This window comes from Chinchilla lanigera, unplaced genomic scaffold, assembly GCF_000276665.1.
Source record: "Chinchilla lanigera isolate Chin_1 unplaced genomic scaffold, ChiLan1.0 scaffold00002, whole genome shotgun sequence".
NCBI classification, from domain to species: domain Eukaryota; kingdom Metazoa; phylum Chordata; class Mammalia; order Rodentia; family Chinchillidae; genus Chinchilla; species Chinchilla lanigera.
In genome coordinates this window covers 45,766,058-45,780,007 of record NW_004955403.1, presented here as the reverse complement: position 1 = coordinate 45,780,007, position 13,950 = coordinate 45,766,058, and the positions used below count along the sequence as shown (strand labels likewise).

General features: G+C 38.6%; 1 protein-coding gene across 2 annotated transcripts in view; it reads right to left on the bottom strand.

The window, feature by feature from the left end:
- Piwil2 (piwi-like RNA-mediated gene silencing 2) overlaps positions 1–13,950 on the bottom strand; it is an 81,805-nt gene that overhangs the window by 39,471 nt on the left and 28,384 nt on the right. For both annotated transcript variants that reach the window (XM_005373656.2, XM_013513815.1), the window contains exons 8-11: positions 8,966–9,083; positions 8,408–8,532; positions 6,340–6,420; positions 5,933–6,046 (exon numbers count right to left, since the gene is read on the bottom strand). In XM_005373656.2, the coding sequence (XP_005373713.1) occupies positions 5,933–6,046; positions 6,340–6,420; positions 8,408–8,532; positions 8,966–9,083 (438 nt within the window). The remainder of the gene's footprint in view (positions 1–5,932; positions 6,047–6,339; positions 6,421–8,407; positions 8,533–8,965; positions 9,084–13,950) is intronic.

Genomic DNA, 13,950 nt, shown 5'->3' with positions numbered 1-13,950 from the left:
TACTTTTTTTAAAACATATCGAAAACACACAGTAGGGCTGTGGATGTGGTTCAGTGGTAGAGTGCTTTCTTAGCATACACAGGCCCTGGGTTCAATCTCCAGCCCTGCAAAAACCAAAGCAAACCAAACAAGTACAAATCAGTGTTAAAAAATTTTAAGATAGGTATCAATGACAGAAACTGTTTATTCAAAATTGATTAAATGAAGTATATATAACATTAAAAATGCTTTCTAAACGAGTCATGTAATGATTATAACGCTTTTTCTTCTATTTTCCCGAGGTTTAGGAACAACCTGCTTACTCACTTAGAAGCATCTCAATGTGGCTGGGGTGGTCATGAGCTAAGCTGACCCTGAGCTCTGCAAGTGCAGTAGCACATATCATCTCAACATTCCTCTGTATTTTTAAATATGTGCAGCAAAAATTCTGTACTTTTTTGTACTTTTGAGTCAAGTCCTCACCAGTCTGGGTACACCTACCAACTCTACCACTGTAAGGATTAAATAGTGTATATTGTTTCTTTAAAGTGATATCATTATATGTATCTTTGATGGCCTGGGAATTTTCACAGGTGTTGGCTTTTTTGGTGGTAGTGGTACCAGGGACTGAACCTAGGGCCTTCCACACTGAGCTACATACCCAGTCCTGTTTTTGTGGTTATTTTGAAACAGGGTCTCACTAAAATACACAGATTGGGCTCAAACTTGTGATCCTCTGGCCTCAGACTCCCAGGTTGCTGAATTGCAAGAATGCCCCACTATAGCTGGTTCATGTGAACAAGAAAATTTGACCCTCTTAATTTGCATAGTTTTGTGGGGTTTTCTGGACCAAGTGAATAGTTAATCATTTTCACAGATCACCTCAGGCTGTTTTTGAAGGAATAAATTCTCATATATGGCACCAAAACCACAAATAACAAAAGTTAAGGATAAATGAATCAAACTAAGCTAAAAGTAAAAATGTTTGTGTTTCTTAGGGTACTATGAAGAAAGTGAAAAGGCGAACTACATAACAAGAGAAAAATTTTCCACATTATATATGTGGCAAGAGGTCTGTATCTAAAACATAAAGAATTCTTTTTTTTTTTTTTTTTTTTTGGAGACGGTCTCACTATGCAGTTCAGGCTGGCCGTGAGCTCATTTTGTAGCCCTGGCTGGCCTCAAACTCACAATAATCCTCTTGCCTCAGCCTCCCGAGTGCCGAGATTACAGGCATGCACCACCACGCCCAGCCAAAGAACTCTTGTAACTCAACAAAAAGACAAATCAATCTAAAACAGGCAAAATATCTAAACAGATATTTTGCCAAAAAATGCACAAATGACCAATGACTATATGAAAATATGTACGATGTCACCGGTCATCAGGAAGTGGGAATTAAAATCACATCACTTCACACACTAGGATAGTTAGAATCACAAACAGGTAACAAGTGTTCGTGAGGAGGTAGACAAAGTAGAATGCTTGTACACTGCTAGTGGGAATGGAAAGGGGTCTAGCAGCTTTCATAAACAGTCTGGCCATTCCTAAAAGCTGAAACAGAGCACACTGATATGGAAATTCTGCTTCTAGACATCTACATAAGAGAAATGACAACACATATCCAAACTTGTACACACAGGTTCACAGTAGCATTATTCCTAACATCTGAAAGGTGACAACAACCCAAATGTCCATCAATTAACAAACGAGTAAACAAAATTTGGTGTATCCATATAGTGTAATACTATTTGGCAATGAAAAAGTAATAAAATACTGGTAAGTTTGCAACATGTTTGGACTTGAAAACCTTATGCCAAGGGAAAGAACATTATACATACTGGGATGGAGCTGAGATTATGTTAAGCAAAATAAGCCTGACTTAGGCAAGTATTGCATGTTCTACCTAATATATAGAATCTAAAAAAAGGTGACATGAAAATAAAAGGGGCTATTATACAAGAGGAAGAGAGTAAGGTGGAGGGGGATGTAAGGGAGGGTAATGGGGGATGGACATGACCGAACTATATTTATATACATTGAAACCCAATATTTTGTAAAATTAATAGGCACTAACAAAAATATATTTTAAACAGTACAGGCAAACTGGGCAGGGTGGCATATACCTGTAATCCCAATACTGAGGGACACTAAGGCAGAAAGATCAAAGTTTAAGTCCTACCAGACAATTTAGCAAGACCTTGTCTCAAAAAAGGCGGGGGGATTTGGGGGGTGGTGTAGCTCAGTAGGAGAGAGCCCCTGGATTCAATCCCTAGTACCACCCAAAAAACGTACAGGCAGAACCTTCCAAAACAGGCAGAATCATTATATACAAGATTATCCTATCTTGTATACATACAGGATAGCTGAGATAATTGTAGTACTAATTTCTATTGGTTTATTGAAAGGAACTGTTTATACTTAATTGTTTGATCAATCTTGCCTGCCTATATCGGGTAATCTGAGCAACCACTTTGAAGATAATAGTAATACAACAACTGTTGTTGCCTTCCTATCACCTTGTTTTTGAAATTTTATATTGTTTTTACTGTTTTTTGTTTTCGCTTGTCTGTTTTTTCTCTTTAAAATAAAAAAAAAACTTAACAAATTAAAAGGAAAAAGCAAAACAAAACAAAAACAAAAACAAAACTTACACCCACTTCATTGAAATCAATTTTTAAAAGCAACAGCAAACATGGGTAAAAAGTATTAGCAGATAAACACATAAACAACATAAAAATATATGTGCAAGTAAAAGTATATACAAGGCGAAAATGCAAATTAAAATAACAAAGCTAAAGCTTTTCACATTGGTTAGCAAAAACCAAAGAGACTGATAATATCAAGTGCTTGTTATGATATAGGGAACAACATTTAAATATGTGGGTGGGGAGAATGACCAAACTGTTTAGTTATTTTGGAGAGCCATTTCAAAGTATCTATTAAAATCAAAATGCATAAACCAGGCACAGTGGCATAAGCCCGTAATCCCAGCTCTTGGGAGGCTGAGGCAGGAGGATCGCTGCAAGTTTAAGGCCAGTTTGGGCTATATAGTGAGTTCAAGGCCAGCCTGGACTACATAGCAAGATGCTGCCTCAAAAAAAGCAAAACAAAAAAGAAAAAAAATAAAAATGCATATAATTTATAAAAAATAAAGATGTTGCCCAGATTATGAAGGCCCTAAGTTTGATCCCAGCACCACATGAAAAAATATGTATCACATACATGATACATGCATATCATATTACCTCATTTATATTTATGTATTTATTTATAGGCTTCTTATCTCAGAGTAGGTCAGGAATTCCAGTGTAGATTAGCTGGGTGCCTCTGTGTGGACTCTCTCAAGGCAGCACGCAAGGTTTTCACTCTGGCTACAGCATGTTAAGGCTTGACTGAAGCAAGCTGTGCCTCCAATGCTTTGGTGGGCCATTTCCCAGGGGTAGTCCACAGCATGGCAGCTGGCTGCCCCCAGGGTGAGTGACACAAGGACAGAGAGAGACCGTCCTCCAGAGAGAAGACACAATCTTTTAATCATCTGCTCTTGGAATCCATCATTCCATCATCTTGTATTCTTTAGAGACATGTCAGCTCAGAAGGCTGAGGCAGGAAGGTTACTAAGAGTTTGAGACCAGCCTGGGCTACACAGTGAATTCAAGGTCACCCTGAACTACATGGCAAGACCTTGTCTCAAAAAAAAACCCCAAAAAACAAAAACCAAAAAACTGAGACGGCCAGACAGTTCAGCCCACTCTCAGGAAGAGGACTATACAAAGGCCAGGCAGTATATAGTAAATAATAGGAAACGGTGATCTTTTCCTTGACCAAACTCTTTTGAATCCTCTTCTCAATCAAGCTCTAACTTTTGGGCTTCCATTTCATCACCACATTGTCCAATTGTAGCTAGAATCCTAAGTTGCCTTAGCCAGAATCCCCACCCTTTCTATGTGATCACCTTCCATATCTGATCCAAGTCCTCACCATCCGCAAGGGAACATCAGATTCCCAGGCCAGCCTGCAGCAAGAATCCTGTTAGATCTATTTTGTCAGAATCTCTAAACTCCTATTTCCTGTTAGTAATTTTCCATCCACTGTTCACTACGAGGCCCTGGGTTCAATCCCAGCATTCCAAAGGGAAAAAAAAGTCCGAAGAGAACAGTGTAACAGTGTCTAACCTGTATTATGACCAGCTATTACCTAACTTCTCAGAAAATCATGCTCCTTTGTTATAAATTCCCACTTTTCCTTGTTGCATTCAGAGTTGAGCCCAGTCTCTCTGTTCTACTGCAAAGATCCAGTACAATGGTCCCTGAACAAAGGCTGCCTTCACATCCTTTAACAAGGGTCATGATTTTTTCTTTAACAAAAACTACAACTAGATATATTATAGTAAAACTTCTGAGATGAAAATTTTTAAAAAATTTTAAAAGATAGCAGTAACACTGACAGTTGATTTGTCAAAAGAAACAATGTAAGCCAGAAGATAATGGAATATCAAAGCACTCCAAGAAAATACCTTGCCAGTAGGCTGAGGCAGGAGGACTGCAGGTTCAAGCCCTGCTTGGTCAGCATAGTGAGACCCCGTTCTCAAAATAAAAATAAAAAGAGATACAGTGTACCTCAGTGCAAAGCCCTGGTTCAATTAAAAAAAAAAAAAGGCAAGGTAAAGGCCATTTTTAGATAAAATCTGAAAGAATTTGTCACCCACAGATTCCACACTAAATGACATACTGCAGGAAGTTCCTTCAGACATAAATATACTCATCCCAGATAGAAACCTTATATAGAAAGGAACACAGAACAAATCACATTTCAAGAGACTGACATTATAAAAACTGCAAAGCTTCCAAAGGTGCAAGAAGGGTGCGAGGAGACACAAAGACTCTGGAATCAGAAATCAAAATGCCTTTAGGTTTTCCAACAGCAAATCTAAAAGCAAAGACATTGGAAAGTTCTGCTATCACAATTCTGAGGGGAAAATATCTCCAACCTAGAACTTCCCACCCAACCTAAGGTACACTGAAGATATTTTCAAACACATACAGCCTCAAAATAACTTCTTCCCATGCACTCTTCCTCCGGAAAATGCTGAAGGATATACTGCACAAAGCAAGGGAGAACGGTGAAGCAGTAGGCCTGGCATTGAAGGGAACGGAAGGGGTGTCCAACAAGCCATGTGGCAGCCAGCAGCTAAGATGATGCTGAATCTCCTGGGTCTCCCCACATAGGATCATTAAAGGAATTACTGAGAACATACTAGTGACATACGACATTTAACCTTATTTGGTAAACCTTAGCTGACTCATTACCTGTTAGAAGTATCCAAACTATTTCCTGGTAAGGAAGGGGAAAGCTGCCATGTGTCTAAAGATGGAAATCTTCTGAGCTCCAGGAAATAAATGCTCTTTTGCCGTTCTCAGGAGGCCATAAGAACAGAGAAGACACAGGGGACAGAGTGGCCATCCTACTAGCAGGGGTCCCCCGGCAGCCACAAACACGCTCTGGGGAATAGTGCCCAGGCACTGCTGCTGCATTAGAACTAGGGTCACTCTACAGTCTATATGTGACATGGGTGGGGGAATGCCTGAAACAGAACTTCTGTCTTGGAGAACATGAGATCAAAGCTAGATCTAATTTGATTTAGATACTCAGGAAATATGATTCCTCAAAGTACACCAGATGTTTGTTTGGGGGCCAATCTTAGTAGGACTTAGGGACAAAAACACACACCATTTGGTTCTCTTAGTCCATTCTACAATTAAAAACCCAAACAGACAGCTGGGAATGTAGCTCAGTAATAACTCTAGTATACACAAGGCTTGGGTTCAATCCCAGCACTGCCAAAAAACAAAACACCAAAGAGAGAAGTGTCTACCCTGTATTATGACCACCTACTACTGAACTTTTCAGAAAATCACAAGCATGTTAAAGGTAGATCCCACCATTTACTCACATGAAATCCAGCACAGAATCATTCCGAATGACCTTATGGGAGACATCAGCTAGCAGAAAAAGACCTCCATCTGTCTTCCGGATGCTGGCTGCATAGCCAGGCCAGATCTGCAATCTGAAGAGAGAGGTGTTCTTTACCCTAGGTTCTAAAGAGACATTCACTTCCATTATCCTTTCTCAAACAATACTTAGGAGCTGATACTGCTGGCAATGAAGAAGCCCCAGGACACAAACTAAGTCAAGCCAGCACTGCTGCAAGTTTACCAAAAATCTAAACTACAATTAATTTAGCTAATAAACTATACTCACTGCCATAAAAAACTGTTGAAATTTTTGTCTTAAGTACAGCAGTAACAATGAAAAACTTTTTTTCCAGAGCAAAATTTAAGAAGGAAAAAACCCACCAACCTGTGTTGCTGTAATACCATAGCACTTGTAGGATCATAGAAGTTTCTCCCCACAGGCTTCATATCTAAAAGTTTCATTACCCTGAAATAAAGAGTAGGCATGAGGTTTTTTTTGTTTGATTTTTGTTTTGTTTTGTTTCTTTGGTAGTGCTGGGATCAAGCTTTACATTGCTAAAACAGCTACCAATGAGTACATCCCTAGTCCTAGAATGATGTGTGTGTGCGTGTGTGCGAGTGAGTGTGTTTTACTGGGGACTAACCTAGGGCTTTTGCACCAAGCTACCTCCTGAGCCCTTTTTAAAAATTTTTAATTTTGAGATAAGATCTCACTAAATTACCCAGGCTCGAATTTGCAATCCTCCTGCCCTGGGCTCCCAGAACGCTGGGATTACAGGTGTGTGCCACCACACCCACTTTAGAATTGGATTTCTAATGGAGGAATAATAAAATTAAGCTTCATTACTCTTGGATTCCTTTGGAAGTCTAAAGAATCAGAAATATTAGTATCTTTTAACATAGTACTTTTATGTTAAGAACAATCTTACTAAAAGAAAAAAATTATCAGCCAGGCATGGTGGTGCACGCCTGTAATCCCAGCACTTGGGGAGCTGAGGCAGGAGGATTGCCATGAGTTCACGGCCAGCCTGGCTACATAGTGAGTTCAGGACCAGTCTGCACTACATACAAAACCAGAAAAAAAAAAATCATTAAAGCAGTTATCTTGGAGTATTGTAACTGGCATCTCAAAATGGAGCTTTAAAAGCTAGATTTCTTTTTAGATAAGAGATAAGTAATTGCTCCAAACTTCCTCCAGCTGAGCACGTAACCAAAACCCCTCTTCTCCTCAGCTCAAAAGCTGTAACATAATATGCACATACTGCACCAGGAGGCAGAAGCTCAGATTCCCTTCCACAAGAAAAGGGGAGGCCATATAGGGTGGCTCATGCCTAAAATCCCAACAATCAGGAGGCCAAGGCAGGAGGAGAGCCTAGGGTTTGAGGGCCACACAGTGAGCTCAAGACCAGTTCTAACTACATAACAACCCCCTAAAAAAGAGTAAGAAAAAGGAAAGGGGAGAATGAGCATGATCTCTATGTGTTTCCCCTCCCTGTGTTCTTTACCCTCCCTGTGCTCCTGCCCTATCAGCTACACAAGAAATGGTGATTTGAGGCAAATGGGCCCCTGTTTCCCCAGAGCTAGCTTTAAATAATCCCTTTTCTTTCTTTTTACCAAAATAAATGGTTTTGATTTGCTCTGTAGCAAGTAAGTGACCCTGAGTGTATGAACCTAAATGGCTGGTAACAGTTTGAATAACTGACTGCAGCCTTTCCTACTTATTAGATAGTGAAATGGCGAGTTATTGCCCAGGCTCAATTTATATTACTTTTTACCATTAACCAAACAGAACAAAAGAAAGCCAGTTTCCATGTTTATGGATAACAGTCTGGAGAAGAGAATTCTGTTTTTTTCCTGGCAATTCAGTTTACTAGGTTCTGTTTTACTGCATGGGAGGTAGTTTGGGAATAACAACTATAAGAAAATTTGGGAGTCTCAAAAGAAGCTAAACAATTATGAGCTGGGTCTGTAATTCGAAAGTTTAAGGGACTGAAAAATTTCTCCCAATATTTGTGCACACTACCTCTTTGAGTATAAAAATCTGCTTTGAAATTGTCTGAACTAATTTACAGGAACCCATTCTGCTACTCAGCTATCTCCAAACCTGAATCTGACTTATCACTTGTGAGATAATTTTTTTGTTTTTAAAGACAGGGTTTCACTACTAGTTTAGGCTATTTTTGAACTCACAATGTAGCCCAGGTTAATCTTAAACTTGTGGCAATCCTCCTGCCTCAGCCTTCTGAGTGCTGGGGTTACAGGTGTACATCACCATGCCCAGCTTTTGTGAGATAATTTTTAAGATGCATCAAGATCATTCACTTATTAAATGCTTCTGCATTCATCTATAGATACATCCACTGTATATAATGCCATCCAAGCTTCTTGAAGAACATTTGTACAAATACAAAACTAAAGTTAAAGTGAAGAAGGATCCACAGCTGTTATCTCACCGTCGGAAAACAACATTGTAGAAAGGAATGCACAAGTCAGAACAAGGCTCCAGGATCTTTGTCAACTGAATCTTAATGCTGATCTCAGCATCATCAGTTTTCCTTCGACTTTTTAACTCAGGAACCTAACAAATAAATAAACACAAGTGAAAAGAAATGACAAAGCAATGAAGTCATAATCTAACCTGTGTTCTAGAGAACACTAAAATGTCTCAAAATATGCTTTCTACTTTTTCCTTCACTTTGTTGCCCACAATGGCAAAATCATAGCATGACAATAGGGATTTAAGAAATTTGGTAAGAGAAACCCAGTAAAGTTGAAGTTGAAGTTTCAAGGCATTCTTTGATCACTGAAGTCAAAGGCTTTTAAGCACTCTGTGGAAGGCCCTTCTTGAAGAACTCTAACAGAAAAATTTGTTAGATTCTGCAAAAATCTCCATTCCTTCTAAAAACAGGAAGACACTATTGAAATGTTCAGGATGTCTATGGTTTTCCACCACTCAAAACACCAGAGCACTCTTAGATTTCATCCAAAGTACAATTCCCACTGGGTCTTACTTGTTGAAGCTTAATAGGCAGATAGAGAATAGATCCATCAAAAGCAGTGACATTTCCAGTGACAGCTTGATGGTCCTTTAACATGCCAAACCTCATGCTTTTGCATTCTACGTTGGGGCTGGAAAATAATAAAGAGGATTTTACTTCACTTGGGCTCATACAGCAACCTTTTTGTTTTTTAAAGACAGAGAGGATTTACATTTATTGACGGTGAAAAAGAAATACACTGTGCAAAGAGCTGGCCAGGAGCAGACTCACAGTGGCCTCAAACAGCAATCTTTTTTTTTTTTTAATTTTTTTTAAAATTTTATGGAAAAGAGGTAAAACAAAATTTCATAACACAATAATGGGAGAATAACAACAGTTAATACATTACATGTTATCTTTAAAGTAGTTGCTCAGGGTACAAGATATGGGCATAAAAATTTCTCCATCGATATTAGCACAAACCCTTTTTAACAAACTAAGAGACACAAATAGTATAACTGACTTGCATTTTTTCCTACTGTTCTTTCCCCTTTCACCTATCCTAGCTCCTTTTTCCTTTTGAACAATTTCTTCCCATTTCACAACATCTACTGTACATTTTAGACCTTGTTTACTCTTTCAGTTTCTCACACCAGGCAGACAATATGATGTTTACACATGTGAGTCTGATTTATTTCATGTACAAATATGGTCTCAAGTCGCATTCATTTACCTAAAAAAAGTCTCCAGTTTATCCTTCTTTATGGCTGAGTAGTTCTGCATGGTATAAAAATACCACATCTTTTTTATCCATTCATTGGTTGATGGGTATCTGGGTTGTTTCCAAGATTTAGCTATCACAAATTGCACTGCTATAAACATGGGCACACATATATTGCTGTGGTATGATGTTTTTGATTCTTCTGGGAAAATACCCAGAAGGAGAATAGCTGGGTCAAATGGGACCTCTAATCCTAGTTTTTTGAGGAATCTCCACACTGGTTTCCAAGGTGACTGTACCAGTCTACACTCCCACCAGCAGTGGAGTAGGGCTCCCCACCCCCAGCCCCTTCAGCATTTGTTATTGGTTGATTTCTTGATGATAGCCGTTCTTTCTGGGGTGAGATGGAGTCTCAGTGTTGTTTTATTTTGCATGTCTTGAATGACCAGTGATGCTGAACATTTTTTCATATGTTCATTTGCCATTTGTATATCTTCATCTGAGAAGTATGTATTCATCTCAGATGCCCATTTTTGACTGGGTTTGCATTGGGGAAGGTCTGACTTTTTTCAATTCTTTGTATGTTCTAGATAGAAGTCCTCTGTCTGAGGGACAATTGGCTAAAATTTTTTCCTACTCTGCAGGCTATCTTTTCAGTCTCAAACAGCAATCTACTCCAGCTGTGCAATAGGTAGGTTTAGAGAAGCAGTCATTTGTAACTGTGCTCCACCTAGTGGTCATACTAAAAATTATACAGCTGACTATAAGTACAATGTGGATTCAGGGATATGTGCTCATATACAAATATTAGAAAATATAGGCAAACAAAAGGAAAATAAAAACAACCCTTAATTCCAACACCTAAGGACAACTGTCTTAACATGTCAGTGTGTGTTCTTCCAGACTTCAAGTCTATCTGGAAGCATTTTATGTAAGGGTGCAGATAGTATTTTAGGTTTTGCAGGCCAGATAGTCTGGCAGTTTTGTTGGTGTAGCATAAATCAGCAACAGACAATATGTAAACTGTACAGCTGTGTGCCAATAAAACTTTGTTACAAAAACAGGCCATGGGCCATGTTTGACCTTTGGACCAGCTATGGTTTGCCAACCCCTGCTTTCGAGTCTCCAGAAACACACATTTTTTTAAAAAATGTTTTTTAAAAACAGGAATTTAGTCAGGTGTGGTTATACATGCCTATAATCCAAGTACTCTGGGAGGCTGAGGCAGAGGGAATCACAAGTTTGAGCCCAGCATGGGCCACTTGGTAAATTAGCAATACTGTCTCAAAAATAAAAAATAAAAAGGGCTAGGGATGCTCTCTTTGCTTCCTGATGCCATGCCACGAGCTGCTTCTCCTCTGCTGTACCACCCTGCTTTGGAGCCACCTGACTATGGATTGAAACATTTATAAACTGTGAGCCAAAATAAACCTTTCCTCCTTAAAAGGGGGCAGGGTTGGTGATGTAGTTTAGTATGATGGTCCTGGGTTCAATCCCCAGTACTGGGATGAGGGTGTAGGGAAGAAACAATCTAAAAACTGGATTTTACTCTAACCACTTTCACTCATGGCAATTTCAACTTTTTATTGATTCACTGCTACAAATGCCATAGCTCAGAAAAACTCCAGAAGGAGGGGAAAGGAGCAGGGAGGAGGGGACTTGAAAGAATTAAAATGTAAGCACTCGGGAAGCTGAGGCAGGAGGATAACAATTTCTAGCCCAGCCTGGGAAGCACTCGGGAAGCTGAGGCAGGAGGATCGTTGTGAGTTTGAGACCAGCCTGGGCTACAAAGTGAGCCCAAGGCCAGCCTGAACTTCGAAGCAAGACCCTGACTCAAAAAAAAAAAAAAAAAAAAAGAATTAAAATGTGCTATGTACACATACCAACACCCCATGATGAACGTAATCATTATATACTGCAAATATGTACTAGCAAAAATAAAAATTAAGAAAAGAAAATCTCCAGCAACTACTTTATACAATGACTGTCCTGTTATATCACAGCAACACACAACTTTGTTCTGCAACAGCAAAATTTGAACAAATCCAGAGATAAAAAGGATCAAGTACGTTCAAGTGCATGAAGACAAAAAAAAACCTAGTGGTAACCCAACAGAGTTATTTATAAAATCAAACATGTGCAAAAAAATCACATTTTTATTTTAAAAATTCACATACAAGTTGAGTACACGCCTGACTAAACCGTTTGGAACCAGAAACCTTCAGATTTTGTATATAAGAATTTGCATACACATAATATCTTGGGGCTGGGACACAAGTCTAACCAGGAAACTCAGTTATGATTAATATACACTTTATACATATAGCTGCAGGTAATTTTATACAATATTTTTAATAATTTGAGCATGAAAAAAGTTTCATGATCAGAAATTTTCCACTTACAGTGTCATGTCAGTACTCAAAAGGTTTCAGATTTTGGAACATCTGATTTGGACTTTCAGATTAGACATGATCATCCTGTACCCACACAGAGCTACCCTATGAACAGAGTATTTAAGTTTGTCTTCCCAAACCTTCTTCATGTACTATGAGGAAGCTGTAGGATGACCAGTCTACTATATTTTCTCAGTATTCTCTAATGACTTGGCATTACAATTACACTGTGACTTCAACAGTCCAGAGCTCCAATCTCAAACTTTATAAATCCATGTCTTCACCACAGTCCATTCAACACTGCGAGGCCTGTGAGGATTCCTATACCGTTTCATTAATATTTGTCAATCTATTCTCAGAGAAAACATCTCCCACACACACTTTTTTAAAAGTTTATTGTTATAATTTAGGTATATATAATGATCACACTCATAATAGGAAATTTAATGTACCTGTAGTATATGATTTATCTTGATTCCTCTTTTGTAGAATTTTTTTTTTTTGGTAGTGCAAACTGAACTCATGACCTCGCACTTGCCAGGCAGTCACTATGCCACTGAGCTAAATCCCCAGCCCAAAAGCTCTGAGGTTTTTTTGGTTTTTTGTTTGTTTGTTTGTTTGTTTTGGTACTGGGAATCAAACTCATGACCTCGGGCTTGCCAGGCAAGTGCTTATGCCACTGTGCTACATCCCTGGCCCTGTTGATTCCTCTGTTTTTCCCAATCCCCTCCTCTCCCTTCAACTTCTTCCCCTCTTCATTTAAAAGTTTGTCCTCCTTTTTTCCTTTTTTCTTTTTCTTTCTTCTTTATCCACTCCCCACCTAGCTCCCCTTTCCTTTGGAACAATTTCTCCCTATTTCACAATTTCTAGTATATATTTTCATTTTTATTTATACTTTATTTCTCATACCAGAGAGATCACAATATTTACATATGTCTGCATTATTTCACTTATGAAAATGGTCTCAAAGTCCATCCATGTAGCTATAAATGTCTCAAGTTTAGACTTCTTTATGGCTGAGTAGTATTACATTGTATTAAAAAAAAAATCTTTTTTTTCATTCATTGGTTGCTGGGCATTTGGGTTGTTTCCAAGATTTAGCTATTACACACTGTGTTGCTATAAACATGGGTGCGCACATATTGCTGTGGTGTGATGCTTTTAATTCTTTCGGGAAGACACGAAGGTGAATAGCTGTGTCAAATGGGACTTCTAATCCTAGTTTTTTGAGGCATCTCCATACTGGTGACTGCACCAGTCTACACTCCCACTGACGGTGGAAAAGGATTCCTTTTTCCCCACATCCCCAGAGCATTATTGGTTGATTTCTTGATAATAGTAATTATTTCTGAAGTGAGATGAAACCTCAGCGTTGTTTTATTTTGTATCTCTCAAATGACCAATAATATTGAACATTTTTTCACATATTTATTTGGTGTTTGCGTTTCTTCACCTGAAAAGTGTGTATTCATCTCAGATTCCAATTTGTGGGTTGAGTATTTAAATTTGGGAGGTCTGATTTTTTTCAATTCTGTATATGTTGCAGATTTTTTTTGCTGTGCAAAAGCTTTTTAATGAGTTAACACTTGTTGACTTCTTATAGTATTCTTTGACTGGGGTTTTATTCATAAAGTCTTTGCCTACACCTATGTCTTCAAGAGTTCTACCTATTCTCTCTTCCAGTCGATTTAGTGTTTCTGCTTTAATATTTAGATCTTTTTGAGCTGGGCGTGGTGGCTCATGCCTTATAAGGCCAGCATTCAGGAAGCTAAGGCAGGAGGATTGCTGTGAGTTCAAGGCTAGCCTTCACTACAAAATGAGTTCAAGGCCAGCCTGAAGTGCATAGTGAAACCCTTCCTCAAAAAAAGACAAAAATTAAAAAAATTTAGATCTTTGATTCATTT